The following is a 25,710-nucleotide window of genomic DNA, read 5'->3' as shown; positions in this document are numbered from 1 at the left end:
AAGAGGTGAGATTTCCAAAGTGCACTACATGATTTTAGGTAGCTTGTCTTCAGTGGTTTAAGTGGTGCTTTGAATTCTGGGAACAGAATTTTGGGAAACAAACACATTTAAAAGCTCTGACAGGAAAGAGTCCTCAAACATCAGGCAAAGTTCCACTGCATTAGACATCTGAGGTTGGGAAAGGGTTAAAGAGCACAACAGATCAGGGTGATAAATTATCTGCAAGATTGAGATGGGAACTTTTAAATGACGCACAATTCCTAGCAAAATGAGTGAACTTCCAAACACACACACACACGAGGGGTCAAGAGGTAAGGGATGAGGGAGCATTACCCTTACAAAGGCTTACGTATGTGGTAACAAAACAGCCCTTAAGGTTCTTGCAGAACCAAACCGTGCTGAATATCGCAACTTCTCCACTTTAAGCGTAAGGAGTGTTTTAGCTGAAATAGAAGCTGATGCGTTTGACATCAGTGCCAGAACCAGAAGAGTTACAGTGTCCAGAGGTGTGGCTGGTGGCACACAGAGTAGGCTACTGAGAGGATAGGGGATTTCATCACCTTTTGAGCGCTGAGGTGATTTTGTCCCAGAGGCAAGGCAACGTCCCAGAGTACGATAGCAGGCCCTTGAGGCAGTACCTCTGGTGAGGATCCTGAGATACAGCGAGCAGAGCCAGCACAGGCACCAGCAGAAACTGCTTCGCATCTCCTGTACATTCATCTCTTCAGCAGACCTTTGTCTCCTTAGAACCTAGCACTCTTCTGTCCCAAGACAAGGAGGGAACTTTTATTTAAATAGACAAACTTGTACCCCTGTGTACAATGTGATAGCAACATAAAATACTATTACTAGATTTTTAGGATGCAATCCTGTGACTAAGAGAAAGGATGCACAAATTCATCCTAAACTTATTTTTTCCTACCATGACTCTCTAGTTCTACAGGTTCTCCTGCAAAAAAGACTTACAGATGGTACATCTCTCTAATGTGCTCCTCTCCCCAAAACAGTAAGCATCTGGCATGCCTACTGTTTAATTACACAACAGCCTCATGCAGGAGCAACATTTTCAAGCCTGGAAACTTATGCTCAAACTCCGATTTATACCCAGTATCGGAAGCTCTTCACAGTCAAGAAAAAAAAGTGTTGAAATGAAAGGAAAAAGAAAATACTATCACACACACTAGACTCACAACAACTAAATATTCCATACATTTTTACATGTGGGAAGACAAGCGCATTGTAATGTGAAGAGGCTGACACACCGCAAGTTTTAACAGAAAAGGTGGTGTATGACTACTATGTTAACTTAACAGTTGAACACTGCTGATCAGACATGAAGACTGGAGCCACAAAACAATACTAGTTCCTTCTGGAAAATAACATGCTCTGGCTGTATCTTTCTTAGGCATAACCTTGTTCCATTCTACCATTTTCAGAAATATATGTTAAGTAATTCAACCATAACTTCCCTACTTGAACAAAATGCTTCCTAACGGAGAGGCACCCCAAATTCTTTAATAATGCACTCCCCCTGCTGGCCCAGCACAGCTGTCACACCTTCAAAGAGGCATCCTTCTGACTGCACTAAGCTCCAGCTAAGGGCATTTGCGTTACACAAAACGTCTTCACATTTGCAGCTTGTATAGCTAAGTTAACTTGAAAAAAAGCCTAAGTGAGTTCTACAGAGAAATGTTTACAGAGACGCTCATTAATAACTGATTTCTCTGGTGAAAGTCTTTCGGGAGTGGACCATACACCATGGGCCATGATACATTCCAGGCCACTACCACCACTGCTTGCCAGGCTAGTGGTCATTTTCAAGTAGAAGAGAGGTTGGAGAACTACTGGTGTAACATTTCTAATTTTGGCACAAGCAAAGTCATTCCAAAAATGAGTTAGCAGCAGCAACTTGATATCAACTATCCCATTCAGTCGTGCAAGGGCTGCATTTTTCACCATTTTGCTTAAGCTTTAATTATGTGGGAAAATCTTACAGAAGGGGCCCTGTGCCTCCACACAGGAAAAAAATGACCACAGTTAGACTCCTTGACAGCACTGTGCTAGATTAAGTTATTCTACCTAATCAGAGCAGATGCAAGAAAGTCAAATCTTTCAAGCCCGCTTCAAAACACCTAACAGTTTGGCTTCAAGGCAAGTAAACCCTAAGCTACTGGAGATGCAAGCCTTTTACACACAGGAAGAGAAAGTTAAGGTTAGCAGCAAATAATCACAAGGAGCTTCTTCAGCATTCTTGTGTAACACACTAATTGACTTCCTACACCACATAAGCAGCTGCTATTCCCCCCTTACTAACATTATAACTTTAAAATACTAGGTAGAACATTTTTTAAATGGACCTCGTTTTAACAAAATAAGGAAACAGTGACATGCTTTAGACTCAAGTCACATTAACTACTATCCAATAAAAAAGTTCAGTTTAAACATCAAAAAAGAAAGTAATTTTACTTCAAAAGTTACTGCAGACTTCTATGAATGTGGGTTTCCTTCTTGCTTAGGTATTTCACAGAAAGTATTTAAGGGCTCCCTCACAGCAGCCCGCAAAAAAAATGAAAACAAAAGAATCCATAGACATATAGGCAGACGTTAGGGTGCATACCCCGAGAAACATGGATATGGGCGGAGAAAAATTAAAGATTTACAAGAAGGACTAAAATAAAGAGCATGAAGGAGCATCAAGTGTTTTGTGTACACATCTTGGTCTTGTAAATAGTTAATATCTTTACAACAAATCATCTTTCAAGTAACATGATCAGAGAAAAGACTGATAAAAGAATAACCTTTATATTACTTAAGATACAAATGAATTGTGTTCCAATAGGTGAAGCCAATTCATTCCAACAACTGAATTTGAAGTATTTATTGGTTTTGAATTAGCAAAACTTCAAGAACAAGTGGAGATAACAGGGCACTTACCTTACAAACAGACATGATGTTAATGTTAATCATTCTGTCAATCGTCTGCAAGAAAAAGTTTGAGTTTATTTGATCAACATTAATTTTTCCTGTTGTAAGTGCCAGGATAAGCTAAACCTTACGCTTATATATTCACCTTTACTCCCTTGCCTTCCTGCTTTAATATCAGAAGCAATGACAGACTTTCAAATAAAATCTGAGCTGTTCTTAGTTGAGTTTTATCTTCAATAAAGTATTCTTATTAATCAAAAACAACACAGATCTATCACATTAACAATATCTGCTCTTATAGTATCTGCAATATTTCTGAGCTATGATAAATTGGTATTTTACACATGATGATAAAAGCCAAAAACTTAAGAATGAAACATTCCGCAACTGTGTTTCATTCTTCAACATTTTATAACATTTATATTAAAAGTTTACTTATCAGATACATTTTTCCCCCCCCGATAAGTATTATGAAGCTTATTTGGAGATGAACCAAAAGAACAGTTACATCTACTAATGCTTTAGTAGAAGCATAAAAACACAATGGACAAAGTTAGCTGCGGGGGGTTTTTGGAAAAAAAGAATCAGATACCAGTGAAAGTGTTTGAACCTAGAGTTTACAAAATACTCAGTAAAACCAAAACCATTCCTACATTAAGACATATTTTAAAATAGCTATTGTATACTTAAGATTGACAATAGTGTTCTAGAACATACAGCTTCCATTCATGTAGCTTACTTCTCTTCCAAAAATACCTCACAAGCTAAGAAGAGTACAAGAACATCCAGATGAGATTACAGACAAGACTGGAATTCAGATATCTCGGAGCACCTGTCCAAAATATACACTCCTCTGCACATCATTTTATATATTAAAGCATGACAAAAACCTAGGATGCCATCATGTGGATTTTGCTATGTTGCATAGATAAACCGCTTAGCTTTTTGAGCCCTTAATTTTAAAATTAGAAAACTGTGTTTAAGAGGGTATCTTCACCAAATCTTTGGTCACATGCATTAACTGTTTAGTGCTAGCAATGAGAACATCAAGGTAACACAAAACACTTACCTTATCCAGGTCTGGAACATCAATAAAATATTCTGGATAAACATATGAAACTCCCACATTGTTGACTGAAACAGAAGTAAGAAGTTTCATCAAGAACAGGTGCATGATATCCAACTTCTGATACTTGAAGATTCTCATTAATCGGCGTAACAGCCTTAAAGTTGCAGTCAAAACATTCTAGCTCAATGCAACAAGTTTCCTCATCTGTAAATACACTTGCATACGCAACTGGAAAGCGAGAATGAATATGCAAACCATTTTAAACATGTAAATATTAGTGACTGTTTAAATCCTGCATATTTAGTACATCATACCCATCTTTCACTGCTTTTCAAAGCACAGTAGAAGAACGTTTCCTTCTTTTAGAGATGTCAGTGTACACAGTTTAAATGTGCAAGTGTACTGCAGTCACAAATGGAGCTTGAAGCTCAAGAAAAGCCTCCAGTACCTGGCAACATATTATGTGAAACTGTTCAAGTGTCTTTTCCAAAAATAAGTAAATCAGAAAATATCCCACCAAGTTTCCTCAATACTTTCTTGGACATTTGTTTCCTTCCCCATGTATCCCAAGGCCCATAGGCTAACGGTCACTTAGGGACACCTGACATGACCCTCTTCAGTCATCAATTACTGTGAAAAGCAACATGCATGTTGCTTTTTGCTCAAGAGAGCCCTAGAAAGGAAATATGCCAAAATGGCCAAATCCTTGCCACCCTGGAGAGTGGAGCCAAGCTCCAGGCAGGACAGTAGATGGCAGCAATAGCCAACACACTGCTGCTGCTCAGGGAAAGCGCTTCCCCAAAAAGCTGGAGTAGCTTGGGCTGGCATGTGTAAGGCACGACTAGGAGCGTAGGAGAAATCACATTAATGACAATCTTTGTGCATTAAGCAGCCTGCGTTTGACAGAGATTATCTGCCTTTCAAAATGGTTTCTGTTTTACTTTCACTGTGTATTCAAAGACTCATTATATAGAGATTTACCACAGCAAACTGTTCTCCTAGGTCATCCCCCCACACACACACACTATTTAGATCTGTGAAATCTCTTCCCATTGGCAGTATTTAAAACAGAGTGTATTAATTGAAAAAATCAGGTTTAAGCAGTGCAACACTTCAGACCAGCAAGGTTTTGCTCTCGGATATGAAACAAACATTCATTCTCTAGTCTCAACACAAGTAGTGGAAAACTTCTAATGTCATTAGGAAACAATGCTCCTCTGTAGTCTCCGTTTCTTCGAACTTAATAAAACATACTGAAATGGAGACAGGAAAAAAAAAAAATCAAGCAAATGGGATCTCTGTTTCCTAAGTATGTGTTGTTCATTTTACACAAGTGAATCTTGTGACATTTGGTTGCTGTGGTAACATTTTACATTTATATAGTGTCTTATACCCCAGAGAATCCCCCAGAGAATCCTAAATTGTTATCTATATACACTGAACAACGCTGTTCACCTCTAGGGTAGGAGTGTACATGGAGGAGCAAGAAACAAGGCCAAGAACGCTGGTACATTTTGTTTTTTTAGAATAGCCTCTACCCCTCTGCCCAAAGCTATCATTTTAACATCCAACCCGAATATCTCCTGATACTTAAATATCTTTCAAAAAGTGCAGGAAACATATAGAAGAGACTCTGGCAGAAGTTCACAAGCTTCATTCAGTGACCATCTCAAATGACAGCTCTTTTAGTCAAGATCTCTTCGTCATTTATGGAAACCCCTAGTCACGCGTTTTAAATTTTAACTTTTAAATAATCTTTAAAAATCTCAGGACCTGATGAGAACAGGGAGTTGGCAAACTCACAGCAGACACTGAGTACATTTGGAAAGAGATAAGAGTTAAAAGGAAAGAGTTCTAATGTTGCTATTACAAGAGTAAGCCAAATTTTTTTCTTCCTTATCATCCTAAATGAAACTGTTTTCTAGTCCATCTCTCTGGAAAGGGTTTTGGCTATGAACTGCAGCAGAGTCCTGGGTGATTCCCTCCCAAAGCAGTATATTTTGGGACTCATGCTACAGAAATTCTACACAACTCACACCTCTTTCTAGAAACTGGATGCTAGATATGTACCCTTCCAGATTCAGTAATCATTTTCTACCAGATCCCACTTTGTTGCCATTCTGAACTGAAAATAGAAATAGGTATATATAGCTTTCGGTCTGTACAGGTATATTTAACTTGAAAAGGTTTGGATGATGCCAGATTTAAGATAGCATTCAGGTTAAATTTCTTTACAGAATTAGTGATTTAAGAACAGTAAAAGAAAGATTTCCCACCTCTGCCTGTTTAACATATTGCTGTAGCTAGCACATGTTCGAAGTCACTGACAGACGCTGTTTTGAACACACAGCAAAACATTATGCAAACTCTTTTAGCCTTCATACGTGGGTGAGAAGAAGCTTCCAAATAAGAAGTTTGCAAGGATTTCAGTCTGTAAGTAATTTCTACAGTTGCACAGAATCTAACCAACCAGAAGTTCACTCTTGTGCAATACATGAAGACTCCTATGCCTAAACACAAGGTTAAATATAATAACTAGTATAGATCATAAGCAGCTACGCTACCTAAATTCTCATGTCTATCGTTCTAGGTGAGACCCGAAAGAATAAAATGCACAGTAACCCAAATACTTTTATAGTGTGGTAATGTTCTCCTTTCAACCCATATTTTCTCATGTAAAAGTGCAAAATATAGATTAGCAAAAGCTATATTCTGGGTTGCAATGAATGCTGCAGAATTTGAAATATAAGGCACTAAAGCATGAAATTAATTGCCATAAATTAAGATACTGTCTTTCTAGAGTAGCCATAATCTGTGTTGAGAAATGAAACCAATAAGCAGTTTCAATAATACAGCTACAGCTGTCTCAGATACATTGATGATCTCAAGCACAGGATCTACTAAAATTGCCAATGAACACTGATTAATTTAAAAAAAATTATGTACACTGCATTGGCAATGGCTACTAGTAGTAGCAGAGGAACTCAGCTAGAGAATACACAACTCCAGAACATTTACTTACTATTTTTACCATGTTTTTAGACAAGGTACTCATGCAAATAAAAGGTACTCATGCAAATAAAAGACAGAACTAGGCTCTGTTTGAGGAATGTTCGTGTTTTCCCATAATAAAGTTAGAATTTAAGTTTCAAATCCAATCACCGCCCTAGTATCCACTAGGAGCGAGACTATAAAATTCAGAATTACGTGATTCTGTGCATCCACTACAGCCTTATCATAGTTTAATAAACAACAGCTTTCAGTTTGGATATGCACAGTAAAAAACTTGCTAGTATTTTGAGAAATTTAAGTAATGCACTATTCTGTTGTAACTACTATGACAGACAACTTTGATTCTTACCTTTGCTGAGTTGACTTTTGACAGGACAGATTAGAACAAACATTAATTTTATTCTTCAAAGTTCCTTTGGAACTTATTTCTTTCAGATATGAGAAAAACAAGGCATCTGCAGCTTTGTCATTAGTACTCTTTATTGAGAACACACAGTGGAGATGCATTTGCAGTTACTCTTGTTCTAGGTGGATTTGAACTTTTTTAGCAATTAAATACTGGACACTATGAGTTGTATGTACCAAAGTCTGTCAAAAAGTATTAGGGAGCACTCTGGGTTTTATCCTCTAACCAAATTATTTTTAAATTGAGTTTTCGTACGTTCTGTCTTCTTGGGCATTATTTGCAGGCAGTTTAGCAATATCCACATAATAGCAACACAGCTCATATGCTATCAAGGACTTATCACACTAATCATTTATAATACTCTTCCCCCCCCCCCCCCCGCAAATATGCTTTAAAAAAAAAAAACAGTTCCAGCTCTAATTAGTAAAATAAGTTGTCTGGAGCAAGGACCTCACCAAGTGACATACCTGTACACATCTGAGCCACATATCTTTATAAAATCTCAAGCTTTATGTTCATCATAACAGGTTCTCACCCTTACATTAAGTTCCTATGCATATCCTTTTTTTCTACAGATACATGTGCTCCTAAGGAAAAAACCTGCAAACTAATAAGAAACTGCCTTTACTCTGCTGTTTAGGTAAGATTCAGATAAACTACTGTTGTGTCTAGTGTTGCTAACTTGCGCTAAGTCCTTAATATCACTTCAATCCTACACTTTACAAAGTAACCAGATAAGACCACCTTGCCTTTTCAAGGACTACCACAAAAAAGCCCTAACCTTCTGCAGTATCATAAACCCTACTCAGAGTTATTGTTTACTAGTAACAAAAGAATGGAGTTTACCAACATGAACAGAACACACCTGAACTGAAAACTTTTGAAGCAGGAGTCAGTGACTTGATGCTATATCCTAATGATTAAACTTCAACAGCTATATAATTAAAAGTTAACAGCTCTCCCATAGGGCTCTACTGCTAAGCTGAAACTAAGTATCTAGAGCTTGCTTCGATTTTACCATGATATTAGGTCAGGTAACTGCACAGGCAGTCACAAGCAAGGAGCCTTCAACAACCCCAGAACACATCAAAAATGTTCAACGGGCATCACAACTCCCAGAAACTAAGCACATGTGCAAGGATCATTTTGTGTAGCTTATCATGTGTGTCCAGCATGCAGCAACTTCGTTTTAATTAGGCAAACAATTAGCTTTTGTGAACTAGTTTCACTAAACTTCAACATAGGAAAAAGTTAGTTGGCATGTCAAGACCAAATCCCAGTATGAAAGATTGAAAGATCTGATACAAACCTAAAATGCCAATCTCCAGGCCTTCCAATCCCGCTTTGATTCTACTGTAAATATCTTCTCTCTCTCCAAAGTCTGCCACAATAACTTTTGTTTCCACTTTGTACTTCTCCTCTAGGAAAAAAAAGTTTTAAATAGTTGAATTACTATTCAAATGTTAAGGATATGTCTGTTAATATGGTTTTAAAAAAAACAGTATCAAGTAGATAACATTATGCAGTAACAATTTCTGCAACATTAATCCTTAAATTTTTTATATGAAGCCACACAAAAAGTTTGCAACATTAAGTTACTTCTGTTGAAAACATACAAAATTCTCAAATGATTCAGCATATTTTGCTCATAAAGGACCATGAAGATGGCAAGAAAAAGTTACACAGGTTTGTACAGAACATACGAAAGCAGAAACTAGAAGACATGTACACAACAGCATTCAAGTACAACTTGACAGGAACTTTTTTCCAACTTAAGAAAAAGGACAGATGAGTTGCTCCAGACCAAACAAAGCACTTCCTTATATTTTGAGTACTTAATATTTTGAGTGTAAAGAACAAAGGGAACATATGGGTGGGGTGAGCAGGAATAGCAGAACTGCAAGTTTAATAGTTCCAAACTGACTCAAATATGTTGGCATCGCTATCCTTAACAGAGTGGGAAAAATACATAGAGTCAATTAAATTTTGAAATGAAAAAGTCAAGCAAGTATTAAGAATGTCTTGTATGAAGAATAATTCTGTCTCCATCAAGCTAAATTAATTGCATTTAATTGAAATAAGTACACTGAAGTCTAAGACTTCAGAAGAACGAAACAGTAGCTTAACACTGAAGCATTTCAGAGTTTTGTTGTACCGAACTGTTACCTTAAGGAATTTGTATACATCTCAGGAATGATTTTACAGCATTTTAACCCCATAGCCATTCATAAAAGCAGTGTCAATTTAAAGGAAAAGAATCATTCACAAAAAGATTAGAAGCAGCCAGACTCCCATGATGCTCTTTTCCATTCAAGGAAAAGTAGCAGCTCCCGTGATTCTGTCATCCATTCACGGAGAATCATGAATCTCCTCAACTCCCTGGCTTGCTGGCTGCCTTGTCCTCCCCCCCCGTCCCTTAATATCCCTAACAGCAGATGAAATTATTTCTCCTCCTTTCCCTCTCCCCATCCTCAACCTCCTCAGCTCTCATGAACAGCTGCATTGTTTAAAAATCCCCTGAGAGATGTTGCTATGTCAAATGACGACGTAAACAGCATTAAGCCCCTACTGCAGCAGCGGTCTTGTGATCGCGTCAGAAGAAAATCAAGTTCAACTTTTTTTTTTAATGGGGGGTGGTGAGGGGATAGAAAGATTCTATTTTTGAACATAGCTGTTCTAATATTTAACATACACATTTGAATTTTTACAGGACAGTGAATTTAAGGCAACGCTATTTCAAATATGTACAAGTGAACTGGGAGAGCAAAAACAAAGTAGAACATTTCTGTACATATGCCATTTTCAACTGTTTTACAGTATCTGCAGCTGCCTCCACTGACATTCAGATGCTTTATGAAATCTAAGTTTTTTAAAGGATTCCTCCCCTTCCCCAAATTGCTCAGTTTTTACTGTCCCCTTTAAACACAATACTCTTCATTAGGATTGTTGCCAATTTATCTAAGACTTCTTAAATCATTATAAAGATACAGAAAGAGGTAAGAAAAAATATCTTAAGATCTAATACTATATATAGATAATCTGAAGTCCTCACACCACTGCTGATATAAGACCCATCTTTGAGCCTTCAGAAAGTCAGCTAAGAACCATTACATTTAAATTAGTTAAATACTACACCTATAAAAAAACATGCAGCACCTCTGCGGACTGAGAGTAGGTAGTACAATAGATACAAAACAAAGAGTAAGAGATTGTCTACTGTATGGCCAGCAGACATTCTTTGTGCGATTGCTCACTTCAAACACTCAAAACTTTCTTGCTCAGCAGATATCACACACTGAACAAACTTACCTCCACATTTCACGCCAGCATTTAGATATTATATGACTGAGTAGCCCCTGCTCCATCCCAGAGCCTGCAGTAGGAGGGATGACCATGTCATCATGAGGGGAAAAGATGAGAAGATCTATCTGATAAGACAGCTCTATGTTAAATGACGATACAAGCAAATAGCACTAAGCCCCTTCTGTTCGAGTTCCTACTAGCAGCCAGTGCATAAGGGGTGTTCTGCCCCATACGAACAATGGGGAAGGGAACTCCCTTGGTCCCAAGAACGACCACAATGTTTTGAAAGAGGCTAGAAAACACTACTTATTTTCTCTGCCAAAAAGGCTACGGGATGCAGCAGAATAGAGAAGCAGGCAGGCTTTTTCCTAAACCAGGATATCTAGCAGTGACTAGACTTTGCCCCGTCCGAAAACCTGAAACTTATTAGGAGCTTTCAGTTTGAGCACCTTAAGGTGCTCTGGAGCCACAGGCAGTGCAAGACGACGGACAATAAATCAACTCTTGCAGTTAAAAACCAGAAGATCTGAAATAGCTGACATTCTTATCTGCCAGTGCGCCCACTGCTCTTGATGATATACTCTGGACAAGCAAATCTGACGATTTGTAATTGGAACTGGTACTTCAAATGCTTCTTAGCAGGGGGCTGAATATCACACCACCATATTATCAATAGTTCTGCAGCAGTCATCACCTACCCATTAGGTCTCAAAGTTCGGAAAAAGTTTTATCAGGCCTCCTTCACATTTCTAAACCCTGATACACCAACGTATTGGTCATTATCTCCTTGCTCCATTTCTGAAAGACTCAGGTGAAGTCAGTAGTGGCCCTACAAGTAACTTTAACCTGAATTTCCACTTGGCTAGCTAATCTACAGCATCTGTGCTGACCTTAGCTAAGATTCCTAGTAATTTAGCAAGAGAATAACTTCACAGAACAGGAGCTTGGTGGTCTAATAAGAGCTGAACCGATCTTCTGCAATATCCTTCACAAGTTATCTAAACACTCTTTCATTTGAGAAATAAGCTGTCATCCACAAACAAAACCCTTACAAAACATCTTCACAGCTGTGAGAAGGCTGAATAGTCACTGAACTAACAGTAATAGGCTGAACTAATAGTCAGAATAGTGATGGAACAGAGTCTGAGAGAAGATAATATTGAGGAGAAACCCTATGAGAAGGGCAGCATTCAGGATCAGGAGATATAAATGCATCTTATTATATCAGGATTCCTGGGAATCCTTTCTGTATGCCTATCATTTACTGTCTTCATCTATAACACTTAGACAAGTCCCTGAAAGAAGGGGGGGATCTGAATCCAACCTCCTGTTTCACTGGAAGTAGGACAGGCTGTTCCAGAATTAGGCAATCCCACTGTGTTCTTGGAAACAGCTACACCTGCATTTCAAACAACGCATCAACCAGACAGACAAAGGGCTCTAACAAGATCACTGCAGAGGTGAGCACAGCAAACTGATTCCACAGAGCAGGCTAGCAACAAGGAGAGGTCCCAGCTCTCACCACTGAGATATTAAATAAATACCAGATTAGCCTTGTGGGGCAGATCTGTTTAGCAGATATCAAAATGGACCTTTAAATAGTCAAACTAGCATGCCAGCCAAAACATCACTTGCATTCCTAACAAACCTTATACTAACAGCGCATCTCAGACTTTGCTGACTGAGTCCAATTAAGGGTCCTAAACTAGGAGCCCAAGGAACCAGTAGAGAAGAATGGATGTTGGAAACAATGACACTAAAATAAGTAAGGTTTGAAACAAACAGTCTAAAGACAAGACGATCTCCTAGATCATTACAAGTCTTTTCTGTTTGGTACCAAAGCCCAGAACTAATCTGCAAGTTTCCTGTCTAGGAGTATCACTCTGATGAAACTGGCAGTAGAGTACACTCTAGGCAAAGGACTTATGAAAAGTACTACTTGGACATGTGCACCTTCCTCAGGCAAAATAACTATCTCATTCTTATCAGAGGATGATACAGATGTTGTACAAGACAAAAAGGTAAAAACAAACTTCTGTAGAAGACACTGGGATAGATTCTTTAAAAGACGCAGACGGTAACGAAGAACACAGTGCACCAGAGGCATCACCCAGGCCAGGACCCAGAGAAAACAGCTGTAACACAAAAACAAACAATAAGGTAGAATACATCAGAAGAGGAGATATAACAAAACTGGAAAAAGCACCACTTCTCGCACAAGAACAAAGAGTGTTAAAGAGTAGATTTCAGCCCCAGAGGTGATTCCCAGTTTACCTTACGACAGAAAGAGTACCTCTGGATGCAATCTGAAGTTATTTCACAGGTAGCAAGATCAGAGGTCAAAGATACTGCAGTGGTAGAGCGGGGAGCACTACTCAAGGAAGAAAGACCAATGGCACTGGCAACCATGAGTCACAGCAAGCAGGCAGAAATGAAGCTTGCAAGACTGAGGCAGCAGAGAACTGAAGACAGAAAGGGAGAGAAGGGATAACTCTGTGGCAGAAACTACACCAGCAGCATCCTGAGCAACAGGTGAACAGAAAAAAATTTACCTGACTTTTCATCTATAAAATGGCTAGTTGCAACTTTATGAGGTGAAAGAAAAGCCACATCTGTGCTTAACTAAATCCAAAGGCCAGACAGAGGTCTGACTTTCAGAAAAGTTATCCAGTGTCTCGCTATGCAAGAGAAACACCAATCTAAGTGATTAAGAAACCTAGGGCAGCCTTTGCTACTGAAAAACACTCAGGTACAAAATGGCGAGCTGCATCCTAAATGAAGACTACAGGAGAATGGGAAAGTGGCTAAAAGCTAAACGTCTTCAATTATTTTTTTATTTTTTTTTAAAATAAAGAGACTTGCAAATAATTCAAAGTACCAACCCCCCGATCTGAAATATTGGTTGACAGGCTAAATGTTAAGGAAATTAAGTTTTCACACAACAGACTTTCCCCTCATCCCACTCCCCACACCTGAAGTGGTCATCCAGTATTGGTAGATGCAAATGCCAAAAGACATTTGGCTGATGGGGAAGAGAAGCAGCTTAGTTTACCTGACAGAAACATGCAACAATATCAGTCTTAATGGGGATCTGTCCAAAAAAAAATTGCTGGGAAACAGGAAAACTAGAAGGCCACTACTCCTAACCAAACAACATTACTACTTTCACTGCCTGTTTCAAAGCAGTCATCTAGACCAGCTGCACTTTTGCTGGGTATGTTGAAACAAATCCAGTCAGCTTCACAAGAGAGGCTCCAGCCTGATCATGAGATCCACCTTGTAAGCAACACTAGGAATGGTTATTTCAAGCTCAGGAAAAGTACATTAAAAACGTTAACTGAAGCAGCTCATCCATTTACGTTCAGAGCCTGATATGAATACTGTCACCACAGTGATATGGTATAAAGCAACTGCTTGCATAAACATAAAAGCAGCTTCACTTGGTCTTTGGCTTCAAGATGGCCAGAGATAAAAGCAAAGCAGTGGCAGAAGAAAAATAGCTTTCCACCTTTCAGCATAATGGAAGAAAACACTTGGTTAAGAAGTAAGGATCCAACTACATCCACAAATAAAGACCTCATCTTTCCAACAGCACTGCAGTGCAAAGACTCACTCTAGCCCAGTATCCAGTCTCCAGAAATCGTAATAGAATTTGTAAGCTTTCAATAAATTGGAAGAAGCTGAGAAATAAAAAGCTTGAAAGACTCCTGCTTTTGAGTACTGTATCTATAGATCTACAGGGTAGATATGAAGAATTTAAGAATATATAGTGGCTGCAAAGAGCTCTGCAAACTTTCTTTTTATTAAAAAGAGAGTCATCCATTTTGGGAATACGCCCAATTTGGGACTTTTCGAGTTTATAAGTAGCACACTGAATGTCTTGTATGCATGGAATCTTGTTTTCCAGAAGCACCAAATACTTTTGGACCAGAGCAGATTGTTATTCCGCCCTGATGTTATTCACCCATATACAGGCACCTTAAAGTCAGTTGGGTATAACAAGAACTAGCTTTTTCTGATCATTTTGTAGAGAGCTAAGAGTGGAAGGAATTAGTTTTCCCTTGCAGCAGAATAGAGATCAGCTGTTAATTAAGAATCTAAGCTAATCAAAGTCCAAGATATTCAGAAAGACATGTAAAACAGGATACAAAAGTCAGCCACAGCAAGACAAAGTACCAGAGGACTGTAGCAACACCCATCTGAAATAAGAGCAGAAACCTTGAAAAACATGGAATATTTTTCAGTAATCAGGTCAGGGTAGCACAAGCAGCACAACAGATGGAGAAAAGCTCAACCACAGCAAAGTCTCTGGAATCTGCCGCCACATGTATTTTGCTTACATTTCAGTTACCACACCAGCAGAGAGAAGCACTGCATGCCTAAAAGGCTGGCCTTTGAGAAGAGGCTGGATTTCCTATTTGCATAGCTGTATCAGTCCTTGTTCTGAATGACTGGATGATGCTTTTCATTTCTGTGAAAGCAGAAACAAGACAACAGGGGGTCCAAAGAGTAGGAGAGAAGATAAGGGAGAGTCAGCGCTGAACCCCTGAGGGACATCAAGCAACAGAGACTCTGTGCAGGAGAAAGCAAGTGTTCAGAAGGGGAGTGGATACACAGCAACAGGTACGGTGGTATTTTAATTAGAACACCTAAATTGCAGACATTTCTATAAAACTCTGAAGCAGAGTACTGGTAACCTAAGGAACAAATAAAAATTGAAATAAATCATAACTGATAGAAAGACCAGTTTGTGCTTGTTTTGCAACAGAAGGCTCCATGTAGGAATGTCACAGTGTATCAGTTTCAGCCTAGCGTAATGATTGCATGCCTACCTACAATTTAAAAGAATTTCCTACACTAAAATACATTTCCAAAAGCATGCGTGCATGTACACATTTGGTCAAGCAATACAGAATAGCTCAGGTTTCACTTCATGCTATTACACATGCAACATTGCTAGGGAATTCCTTACATACTACACTGGCTGCTCTTAACTTCAGATAAAATTTATAGAAATAGCGAGTAGTTCCAAAATCTAGTCACGTAAAACTGTAGTACAGAAAAAAATGCCAGAGCTTATTTAAAGTGTTAACATTCTCTTAAAGAGCTTTAACTTTCAGAATACACACACACGCATGCGTGTGTGTGTGTGTGTGTATATACACGTATATCAGGAGGATCAATCAATAAGCCCATTCACCCAAATATTATGCTCAATATTGTAAGCTTTCCTAGATGAAGCTTGTTCTAATTACACAGCTATCTAAAAATACAAAATCAAGCAGGCTATAAAAACAGCTGCACACGCAAACAATTGCGAGTGGGGGATCGAACAGTTAAGTCATCACATTTCCAGACGTCAACATTACTTCAGTTGATCAACTCAAGCAAGCCTTTGATACACATTAGATATACTCCTCATTGACATACACTCCGAAATCGGACTGTGGGTAGAGCGTGAAAGACATCTCAACAAGCACTGCAAGTGTGACCATCACACAGGCGAGCACTTCTCCCAGCAGCTCGCTTGCTTTGAGGGTGGGCACGGTTCCTCACTGCCAGCCCAAAACATCCACTACATTTAAACTTTTAGAAAGAATTTGCTAGAACACAATCACAAATTGGTTCAAAGAAAATGCAATATGAGGTATAGGAAGTTAGTGTTATGTAATAGACAATACCACAAGTTCCAATTCCTTCTCTCCAGTTTCCTTGCCTTTATTTTCAGCTGTCCCTCCAAAAATTTTTTGACCTTCATTGCTGCAGCCAGATATTATGCATCAAGAAAGCTATTTTTAGTTTATTAAGTCATTTTAGGGAGGACATACAGATTATAACTTCTAATTTCCAATACTTTCTACGACCTTTAATTTCCCTTATCATTATTGCCTGACTCCTATTTGTATACATGTATACATATTATCAAAGTCAGAATTTTTTGCGAATGAAAGACTAAATTCCTAGCTCCCATCATTGTTAGAAGTAATAGTAACAAGAAATTTTTCAAATTTTTCAGTTTATCAGAGTAAATCCCAGAACGCCATGGAGAATTACTTAAGAATGAGACACTTGCAAAGAAACAAAGATATCAAGTTAATGATTAATAAAATGTCTCGTACCCATACTCTCAAACCATTTTAAAGGCATTTAAGTAAACCTTTCTACATAAGCTAAAAGAACAAAAAAGCTTCTTAGATATTCAGCATTATTTGTTAGGTCACCAATATTTCATCTGGATTTGGCATCCATAGAAAACAGTGTCTGTGGTAGTCAAAGGACTGGCATTTAAACGCTCTATTTTCAGTGTTCTCCAGAGTGCAACTTGCAGGGGACAGATACAGTTATTTAGTCAAATGATTGCACAGAATACACTTAATAGTACAGTCTAGTACCCTTTTCAGCGCTGGAAGTGTTGCACATGCTTAAGAGTTACACAGGAAGCATTATGTTAGTTATACAATTCTTTAAATTTAGTATTTTTCGTGTTACTAGATATTTTTAAAAGAATTTATACTGAAAAACGGATCAACTTAATTATCTTTCTCTACAAAGAACACTAACTAGCATTAATAATTTTCCTCACTCAACATATTCCTGAAAATACAGGTGATTATCAGCATTTCTTTAGCAGGAAAGTCTATTGCTGCTTTTTAAGCTTACTGATAGAGTAAAAAGTTTGCTGTAATGAAACTTAACTTCCTAGAAGATGACAGGAGACTAAAATATACATATGTAAAGTGAAACATGGAATCACAGCAGTCACAGAAGGAAGACAGCACTATTTAGATCATTGCATCCTTTCCTTGTGCTAGAGACTGCTCCCTGCAGAGCCTCTTGAAGGGTCTGATTTTAAGTCTATCAAACAGAGTTTCTACCAATTGCCTTAAACTAGATTTGCAAAACAGACTTTTACTCCATGAAAACAGTACAGTATTCATTCTTGATGTAATACTGTTTACCTTATGTTGAAAGTGATAAGCTATACATTGCAGCTTTCTGTTAACACCAGGTTGTCTAATCACCTGGAGACTAGCACAAGAGCTCGCTCTTTTGGCACTCCAAAGCCTACGTTGCAAATATGGTTTTAGCAGATACAGCTACTAAGTTTCTGTGCATTAAAGAAAAGGCAGGCTATCCCCCCCTGCTCAACTATTGTCAAGTGGAAGCAAAGCAACCTAAGCTTTCGTGGGGATGACTAATTCCTGGTTCTTCGTCTGGGTTTCAGACATACTGAACAAGTCATCCACCCCATTGATCCAATCACCTACTGTGGTAAACATTAGGATTTGAACACCCGTAGGACAGTTATTCCCTGAATCTATAGACACAATGCAGAAGACGCTATTTCTGATGTAGTTTACCTTCAGAATAGATACCCAAAGCACCTAATTTATAGTTAACTAATCTTTAACTATTTTATTTTTCTGGAATTCATGGGCTAGAAACTATCAAAATAAACACTGCATAGAAACACTGTTGGGGGGGAGATGTCATAGTAAGCTCACTTCCAACTCTTCTTTCTTGACAAGGCTAACTCGGTCTCATCATGTGCGAAAAAGCACCATCTATTAGAAGTTGCCAGATCAGTGTCTCATAACTGCTCTAGTATGTGGCTGACACCACCCAAGAGAAATCCATGGGAAACTTTTAAGTCAAAGACCAACAGCTCATTTTGAATCAAAGATCCTGATCCTACAACTTTGTGAAGGGTGACTTCAGTGCTTCAAAACAAATCCAAAACATGTGAAGCCATTTTATCAAGTCCAAGAAATACAGAGGGATTTAAAGTATGTCAAGCTCTACCTGGCTCAGATGATAGAAGGCTGCAAACACATTAATTTACCTTGAAATAGATCACAAAAGGTCAAAATAGCTGCCAGATACAGTTAGTCTTCAATTTAAGCTCAGAAAAGCGAACCTTGTCACTTCTGTGCAAGAAAAGTAAGATGATGATGTCCCGTTCCTCACTAGGTTTGCCTGCATTACAACCTCTTTCTTCTATTAAATTAATATAGTTCTATCCAGTGATTCTGAAATGCCAGGAGGATTTACATCATCTTCCTCGGAGGGGTGGTGGTGAGGGAGAGAATATGACTGGCAGGACAGAAATCAAGAGGCAAAGTACTCCAAGGTAGATGCAATTGAGCTACAGTCTGGAAAAAAAACTTACACAGAAGACAGATTTGCCATGATGTGTCACTAGCAATTTGTGTCAGTAGAAAACTGTAAAAGTTCAGGCAGAAGCACAGTTATCAGCAACAAGTCTGCTTCAAAACACTATCAGGAATTTTGTCACCAAGAAAACAGAAAAGGCAATAGGACCCATCTGCCTAGCAAATGGAGAAGGAACACTTGTTTTTGGCACCACACTCCATTGCTTCCCTGTATTTACCAGCAATCATGTCAAACAGTAGTGAGAACATGATAGATAAAGTCCAAATATGACAACTATCACACTTTATGATGATGTGGCAGAAAGCCTTACGAATCCAGAGTAGCTCAAGAAGAAACTGTAATCACAAAATGACTTTAGGAATACTACAAACTGAGCTCAGGTCACTTATTAGAAGCAGATCATTAACTAGCACATTTTTAATTTTTAAGAAAAAGGTACTTTTTACAGAGACATAGCAGAATCCAAAAAAGTTAATTCTGGAAATCAGCGAGTTGAAGTACAAAATCAAAATTTTGGACATTAATTCTTAAATAGTATTAAATAGACAAAATGTGTCCCAGTCAGATCATTTATGAGATTATGTTGGAAAAATCTTGAATTCTTCAGTGCAAAAGCATTTTCTTTGGAGCAATTTCTAACACTGCCACCTGGGTCTATGTAATACTAACACACACCCACCTGAAAGAACCAAACAAGGGTTTATTTTTTTAAAGTATTGAATTACTTACTAGCTGACCACAAGCTCAAAATGTACCATGCTGCGTTTACTGCAGAACACTAACATGCAAGTGACCATCTTCTCTTGCCTCCTCACAGCTCGTGCACAGCTGTCACCTGTCCAGCAAGGCCACCAACTAAGAATGTATACAGATACCAAATACGTCTTTTAACGGTTTCCCTACATTTAAAGGGTTTTCCCTGCTTGACTGTTTTTCATTACGTTCCTGATATTTCAGCCCCCAAGTGATGAGTATCTACAGCTCAGTTCTACCCAAGACTGCTCACGATATACCTGCTAGCACCAGTGCAACAACCAAAGCTTTTTTGCTTGCAAATCCAAGACTCCTGAACCATCCTCTGATGCAGAGCACCTTAGGATCTCTTGCATCATGTTAATTATGAAATACAGCAAATCAGGGAAGCCGTAATTTAGGAAGCTCTAGATGCACACTAGAATAAAATCTGCTACAGTCACATTACACAGTGTTCAAAGGATTGTCTCCATTCATAGAAGGAAAGTTCTCCATCTGAGCCTCCATAAACCTGTGAGAGTGTCTAATCTTTAGTACAATAGACTTTTTTAAAAGGTACTGGAACATTGATGTATTGTGAACTAAAGTGGACCAAGTACATAGTGAAATTAGTAAGTCAATATTAGCATACAAAATCTTGATTAAAAGAGCAAACTTGTTTCCATAAAACCTATCTAGCTCCATGCTAAAGTGGACTATGTTCACTGAAAAGGAAACTCAACATTTTTGTCTTCGTCATTCTGTGGCCTAAGTCCTATTTCTTAGGGAACAAAAAACATTATTTCCTTTTGTGGCAAGTCCTACAGCACCTAAGTATTGTGCAGACAAAAACAGCTTCACAACATCCTTGTAGAACACTTTTCAGGGTTTCTTGCTAAGCTTTTAACTATTTGTAATTACAGCCACTAATTCTGGTGGCTCAAACTGAGCCACAAGTTCAGAATACCTAGCTTTCTCATAAATGTGCATACGTTCAGTGTAGAGTGTGCACACAAAAAAACACAGTTGGCGTTCAATGTTCAGAAATTAACACTATCTGTGCTTCCCCTATGACAGGGGTTATGCAACTTGCATTTTGGATACAATTATCACTCCCAACATAAATATGTTCTAGGAGCACAAGACAGGATTCTTCTTAGAGTGAATGCACCTGATCAAGTACACTCTCGCTGTTCATGCTAGAGAGCATCTACCCCTTCACAAATAGGAGTAAAGCTAATCAGTGAAAATGAAGAAACAGAAATTCTACATGGCTCACAACTCCAAGAACCGGAATTACTCAGAGCATAAGGTGATTAACAGTCATTGTTTGACATGAACAAGCTTAGGTCTATTTTAAGAACAATTGTGGAACCACCATGAGAAAGTTTAAAGCTACCTTAGGAGCCTCCAAAGGAAATATCTAAGTCATTAGCTCCAAACAATCACCCATCTTAGACATGGTAACATTTGGACAGACCACAGAGACTACATCTGCCTGAATACAAGAAAATTCTGTCCAGCTAAAACCTAGCAGGAGCTGAAAGCAAAACTCGGAGTTGCTCGATTATGCAGACTATCCTAATCCTTTAGCATAGGCCACAATGAACAAAGTATTTATTTCAGTAGCTCAGTGTTGTCAAAAAGAACATACTGAAAACCCAGTATGAGTCATCTCATTTCACTCAATACAAAGAATGGTTTAGGAAAGGGAGTAGAAAATAAATGTCTGGATGAGGCCTAACAGGAGTTATGTACTACAGGCTGCCCTATATATGTTGCATGGTGTATGGTGTGGTGGGTTTTTTTTTTTTTTTTTTTTTGGGGGGGGGGGGGGGGAAGGGAGATAAACTCTTCTAGCAGCCACTGTTTAAGTGCTGAAAGCTCAAAATAGTAGATTCACCTGTCTTGTCAGCAAGATGTTTAAGTCCCAAGGAGGTGGAGATTTCCAGACTGGTACAGAGAGGGTTATGACTACTTTCAGTAAGGCTGTCACTTCAGGCCGTAGGAAAGTGGTTGATTTTAGAAGCAGATTTGTAGATACTTTTCCATCAGTTACAGTTTTACTTAACAAGACATCTCTATGCTGTAATAAGAAGTGTGACTGGATATGCCTACATATGCAACAAATGACCATCCAGTTACTGCAGTTCACCAAAAAGACCATATTGCTGCAGCTTCATTAAGTATTTGCAAGAAGCTTCAGTACTTGCTCTAGTAACCTGAGCCGTGATACCTATAGTGCTGCATTTTCACTGCTGTGACTGTGTTGCCTAGATTAAAGCATCACAGGTATGTCCAGACATATTGCAATGGTGCCCTTCAATTCTGTGTTAGTATATTAATGAGCAAGGCAAAATTACTTCAAAAGTAGCTGAAGACAGAGGGGCTTAATGCCATCTCTTCTTAAGAATGCTCTCTACCTCATACATGTCCAGACAAAATCTTTTCCTTTCTACCTGTATAACAGCTCTGTACATCAGAACCTATAACTATACTACACTGGACTTTTTTCCACCCTCAAAACACTAAAATCAGATGCAATGACATTTCAGCCAATCAAGACAGAGAAGCATATGACCTCTGTTACTGAAAGAGTTAAGCAAGTTGAACTCCCTCAGCCTGCATTTTAATCATATTAGCTAAAAGCTAAGTTATGCAACTTAGCATAGGACAGTTTGTTGAGGTTTTGACTTCCAGATTATAAAGTTGTGCCACTAACAAATTTATTAAAAATTGCTGAAAACCCAAACCAAAATACACTTATGACCTCGAGGAGAGCAGCTGATACAGATAATTGTATTAGAGTCACAAACTATTTTAGGGAAGTCTAAGCAAGACAAAGGAGGGTAGAGAAGCATAATCTTGAAGGTTCCTTTATCCAGCATCAGTATGCAGAGAAACCTCCTTTACAGTACATGGCTCCCACTTCTGCTTATCAGAGACTTCTACACACAAGACTACATGTCTCACTATCTCACTGTCTACATGTATCACTATTCTGCATAAAGTAATAACCTCACATTAAATCCGCTTAAATAAGAGAAGAATTCTTGTATGCTATGGTGGTAGTCTACTCTGGTTGGAATATCATTTGTCAGCATAAGACATAAGGAATCTTTTTCCTAACTGACACTGTACAAACATCCATTTTACATTTGTGCTTTGAATACTTCAGTTATTCCCTTATTTTTTCATTACAACCATTTACTACAACACACTTACTGAAGAAGCAATCCCTAATACAGTAAAAATAATAAAACACATTAGACAGTTGTAGGAACATATGGAATGAGTTACACTGTCACCTCAAGAGACTTTACAGTTCTTTAAACTGATCTTTAGTTTATCCAAGTAGTTTATCCAAGTAAAACAAAAGGCAGGAGGAGAGGACTGAACCAGAATAATTTGGATACATGGTGATGCAATGAGTAAGATACAGAACATGCTTCAAACAGCTTTGAGTTCTAAAAAGATCACCCTTCTGGTTCCAGGTCAAGAATCACACTTGCTGGAAGCTGAGGGAGTATTGAGAACAAAAAAGAGTTACACATTTCCCTCTTCTTACACTTTTAAACACCTGTTATTGGGATAGCTGGTATTTTGGCCTGATCTGGTAGGCTGTTCTCATGTAAAAATGCACCAGTTTTAGAAGTCTGTATTCCAGAAGTAAACCCTATTGTTCTCAGAAATTAGATAAGGACATCTGTAAAATTGATCAGTAAGACTTTCTTCTACTTACATGTCTGTTACATTTGCACTGTGCACAAGATGAAACCTTTTTTAAAATTCAACATGGATTAGAACATATGAAATTCACATGCACTTACGTTCATTTATACATAAGCATACATATGAAGTTTAGGGAAGAAGCTCAACTCACTTATTTCACTGGCAACCTGGTCTAGTTTTTCCTTTGATCTACTGATTAGAACCACCTTCATTCCACGTCTTGCTAACTGAAACAGAACAGGAGACATAAGGACAATCATAAATAACAGCTTCCAAGTTAGCATTGAAAGAATTCATAATTTTCCAAACATTATCATAAGCTATTGACCAGCAGGTTTGAAAAACTACAATTTGAAATCGCAATATGAAGGGGAAAACTAGGACAAGCACTTGCATGCTGTTTCTTACTTGATTCCCTTCACATCAAATACACCATCTGAGCCACACTTATAAAGCAGAAAGCCAACAGCAAGTTTTATAAAACTTTCAAAATAATGCTGCAAGTCAGAGTGAAGTTATTACCCATAAATAAGTTCAAAACATCTAGTTAAGACATCCATTGTTACTCAAATATCTGTGCTGCAGTCACCCCAGCACTCAAGACTTCCTTCCTTTAGCAGTTTATTTAGGAAGGATTCAAGCTCCACCTTTTCTTTGTACTAATCATGGGCAAAAAGGTTAGTTTACTCATGCATGGAGTTTTTAGGGGAAGCTATCCATATAATTTAAGCTGTTGTCACAGCATATCCTGGTCATCAAAATTCAACCTGCATCTGCAGATTTGTAACATAATTTAACAACCCAATTTAACAGTGTCTGCAGAAAGGCAGCTAGATATCCAAATTACTCAGCAATGGAAACAAACAATCTTTGTGGCTGTTATAAGTGCCCATTCCAGTGAAAAGTAAAAAGAATACATCCACTTGACATCCACAGTGTATAGCGACACTGCCTTTCAGACACTTAATATCTACATACAAAAATCAGGTAAGTTATCTCACTGTTCCAATAAAACTCATTCACAGCCTCAGAAGCAGATGGGAATGCATCTTAAAGGATATTTAAAACACCCACAGTATGGTAACTACCCTGAAGTGCTTGAATCTCACTTACCTTTCTAGCAGAAGTTACACAAACCAAGAAAGCTTCTTTCACAGAGAAGCATGATGAAGTTCAGTCACTAGGGCCCAAAGGTAATATATCCCATAGGGCCATATCACAAGGTTTGCATTCCACTGGCATAGGTGATGTTTAAGCAGAAGTAATATCATACTAGATCCCACAACCTTAGAACGAGGTTTGATGAAACTGAAGACACCCGCAACAGGAATTACTAACAAGTTCAAGTTTACGGGTAATTTAAACTTCCAGCTCAAGAATATCATCTAGTATTATGAGGATGATCGTCTAAGGGGTGAACACACCCACCTTCAGATAAGCATCTCACTTCAACAGCAAATATTTTCCCTTACTGAAAGGAATTCTTTTCTTCCTTGATTGACAGCTATCTAACATCCAAGCTGGCCGACTTATTTCAGCCAAGAGAGGGCAAACAAGATCATGGGTAAATTTCAATATACCTTGCACAGCAGTGGACTTGGTCTTTGGAAGGGAAAGAGAATAAGGGGGAAAAAAGGGTTAACATAGCCCTCTCCCATTTCATGGGATCAAGAAGGCTAAAGCAGAAAATTTACCTAAAAGTATCTATTTGTAACATCAAGGACAACCTGACAATAATCTCCTCACAAGTCTGAAATATCTCAGATGATCCCACTAGTATATTCAGCAATTCTGGTAGAAAAGACTGCCAAGAAAATGATACACCTCCAAGTCCCAGAGACAGTCTGCCTACTGAAAAAGGAGATGTTGCACCAACAGGACTAAGTGATCAGTCTTCACTGCATATGACTGACGGGCATGGGAGGCCCCAGGAGGCCGAAAAGCCTCAGAGATGCTCCTTGGAGTAAACATTATAACTGCTGACCTGCAGTTTGCTTTCTTTCAGCAGTCAGAAGCTGTGGAGTCTCAGATTGTTTAAGTGAGTACTTCACCTTTACAAGCATAGTATCCAACTACGCATTGTCTCAAGAACAAAGGAAATAAGCCATGCCAACGCATGCACTTAGTGTACCCTCACCCATATTTAGAGAGCCTTAACCACAGGAGGGACCTTGGGAAAAAGTGATGCTACATTCACACTGAAAGGATGCACCCTGGGAAGCACATCTGAAGTCTGGAAATGGAAATAAATCTGCAAGAGGAATTTAAGTACGGAGCGCACAAATTTAAACCCGGTCAAAAAAGGTAACCCATTACAGCAGACTATTACCAGGGAATCCACAAACAAGTAACGTTC

At 38.4% G+C, this 25,710-nt stretch overlaps 1 protein-coding gene across 1 annotated transcript in view; it reads right to left on the bottom strand.

The window, feature by feature from the left end:
- Window positions 1-25,710, bottom strand: part of HSD17B12 (hydroxysteroid 17-beta dehydrogenase 12) — a 91,696-nt gene that overhangs the window by 25,081 nt on the left and 40,905 nt on the right. Inside the window, exons 3-6 of the mRNA XM_068945554.1 lie at window positions 23,506-23,581; window positions 8,722-8,832; window positions 3,995-4,059; window positions 2,935-2,979 (exon numbers count right to left, since the gene is read on the bottom strand). Of these exons, the coding sequence (XP_068801655.1) occupies window positions 2,935-2,979; window positions 3,995-4,059; window positions 8,722-8,832; window positions 23,506-23,581 (297 nt within the window). The remainder of the gene's footprint in view (window positions 1-2,934; window positions 2,980-3,994; window positions 4,060-8,721; window positions 8,833-23,505; window positions 23,582-25,710) is intronic.

Source organism: Struthio camelus, chromosome 5, assembly GCF_040807025.1.
Source record: "Struthio camelus isolate bStrCam1 chromosome 5, bStrCam1.hap1, whole genome shotgun sequence".
In the NCBI taxonomy this organism is placed as follows: domain Eukaryota; kingdom Metazoa; phylum Chordata; class Aves; order Struthioniformes; family Struthionidae; genus Struthio; species Struthio camelus.
The sequence above is the reverse complement of the archived record's forward strand: the minus strand, read 5'-3'. Positions and strand labels throughout refer to the sequence as shown.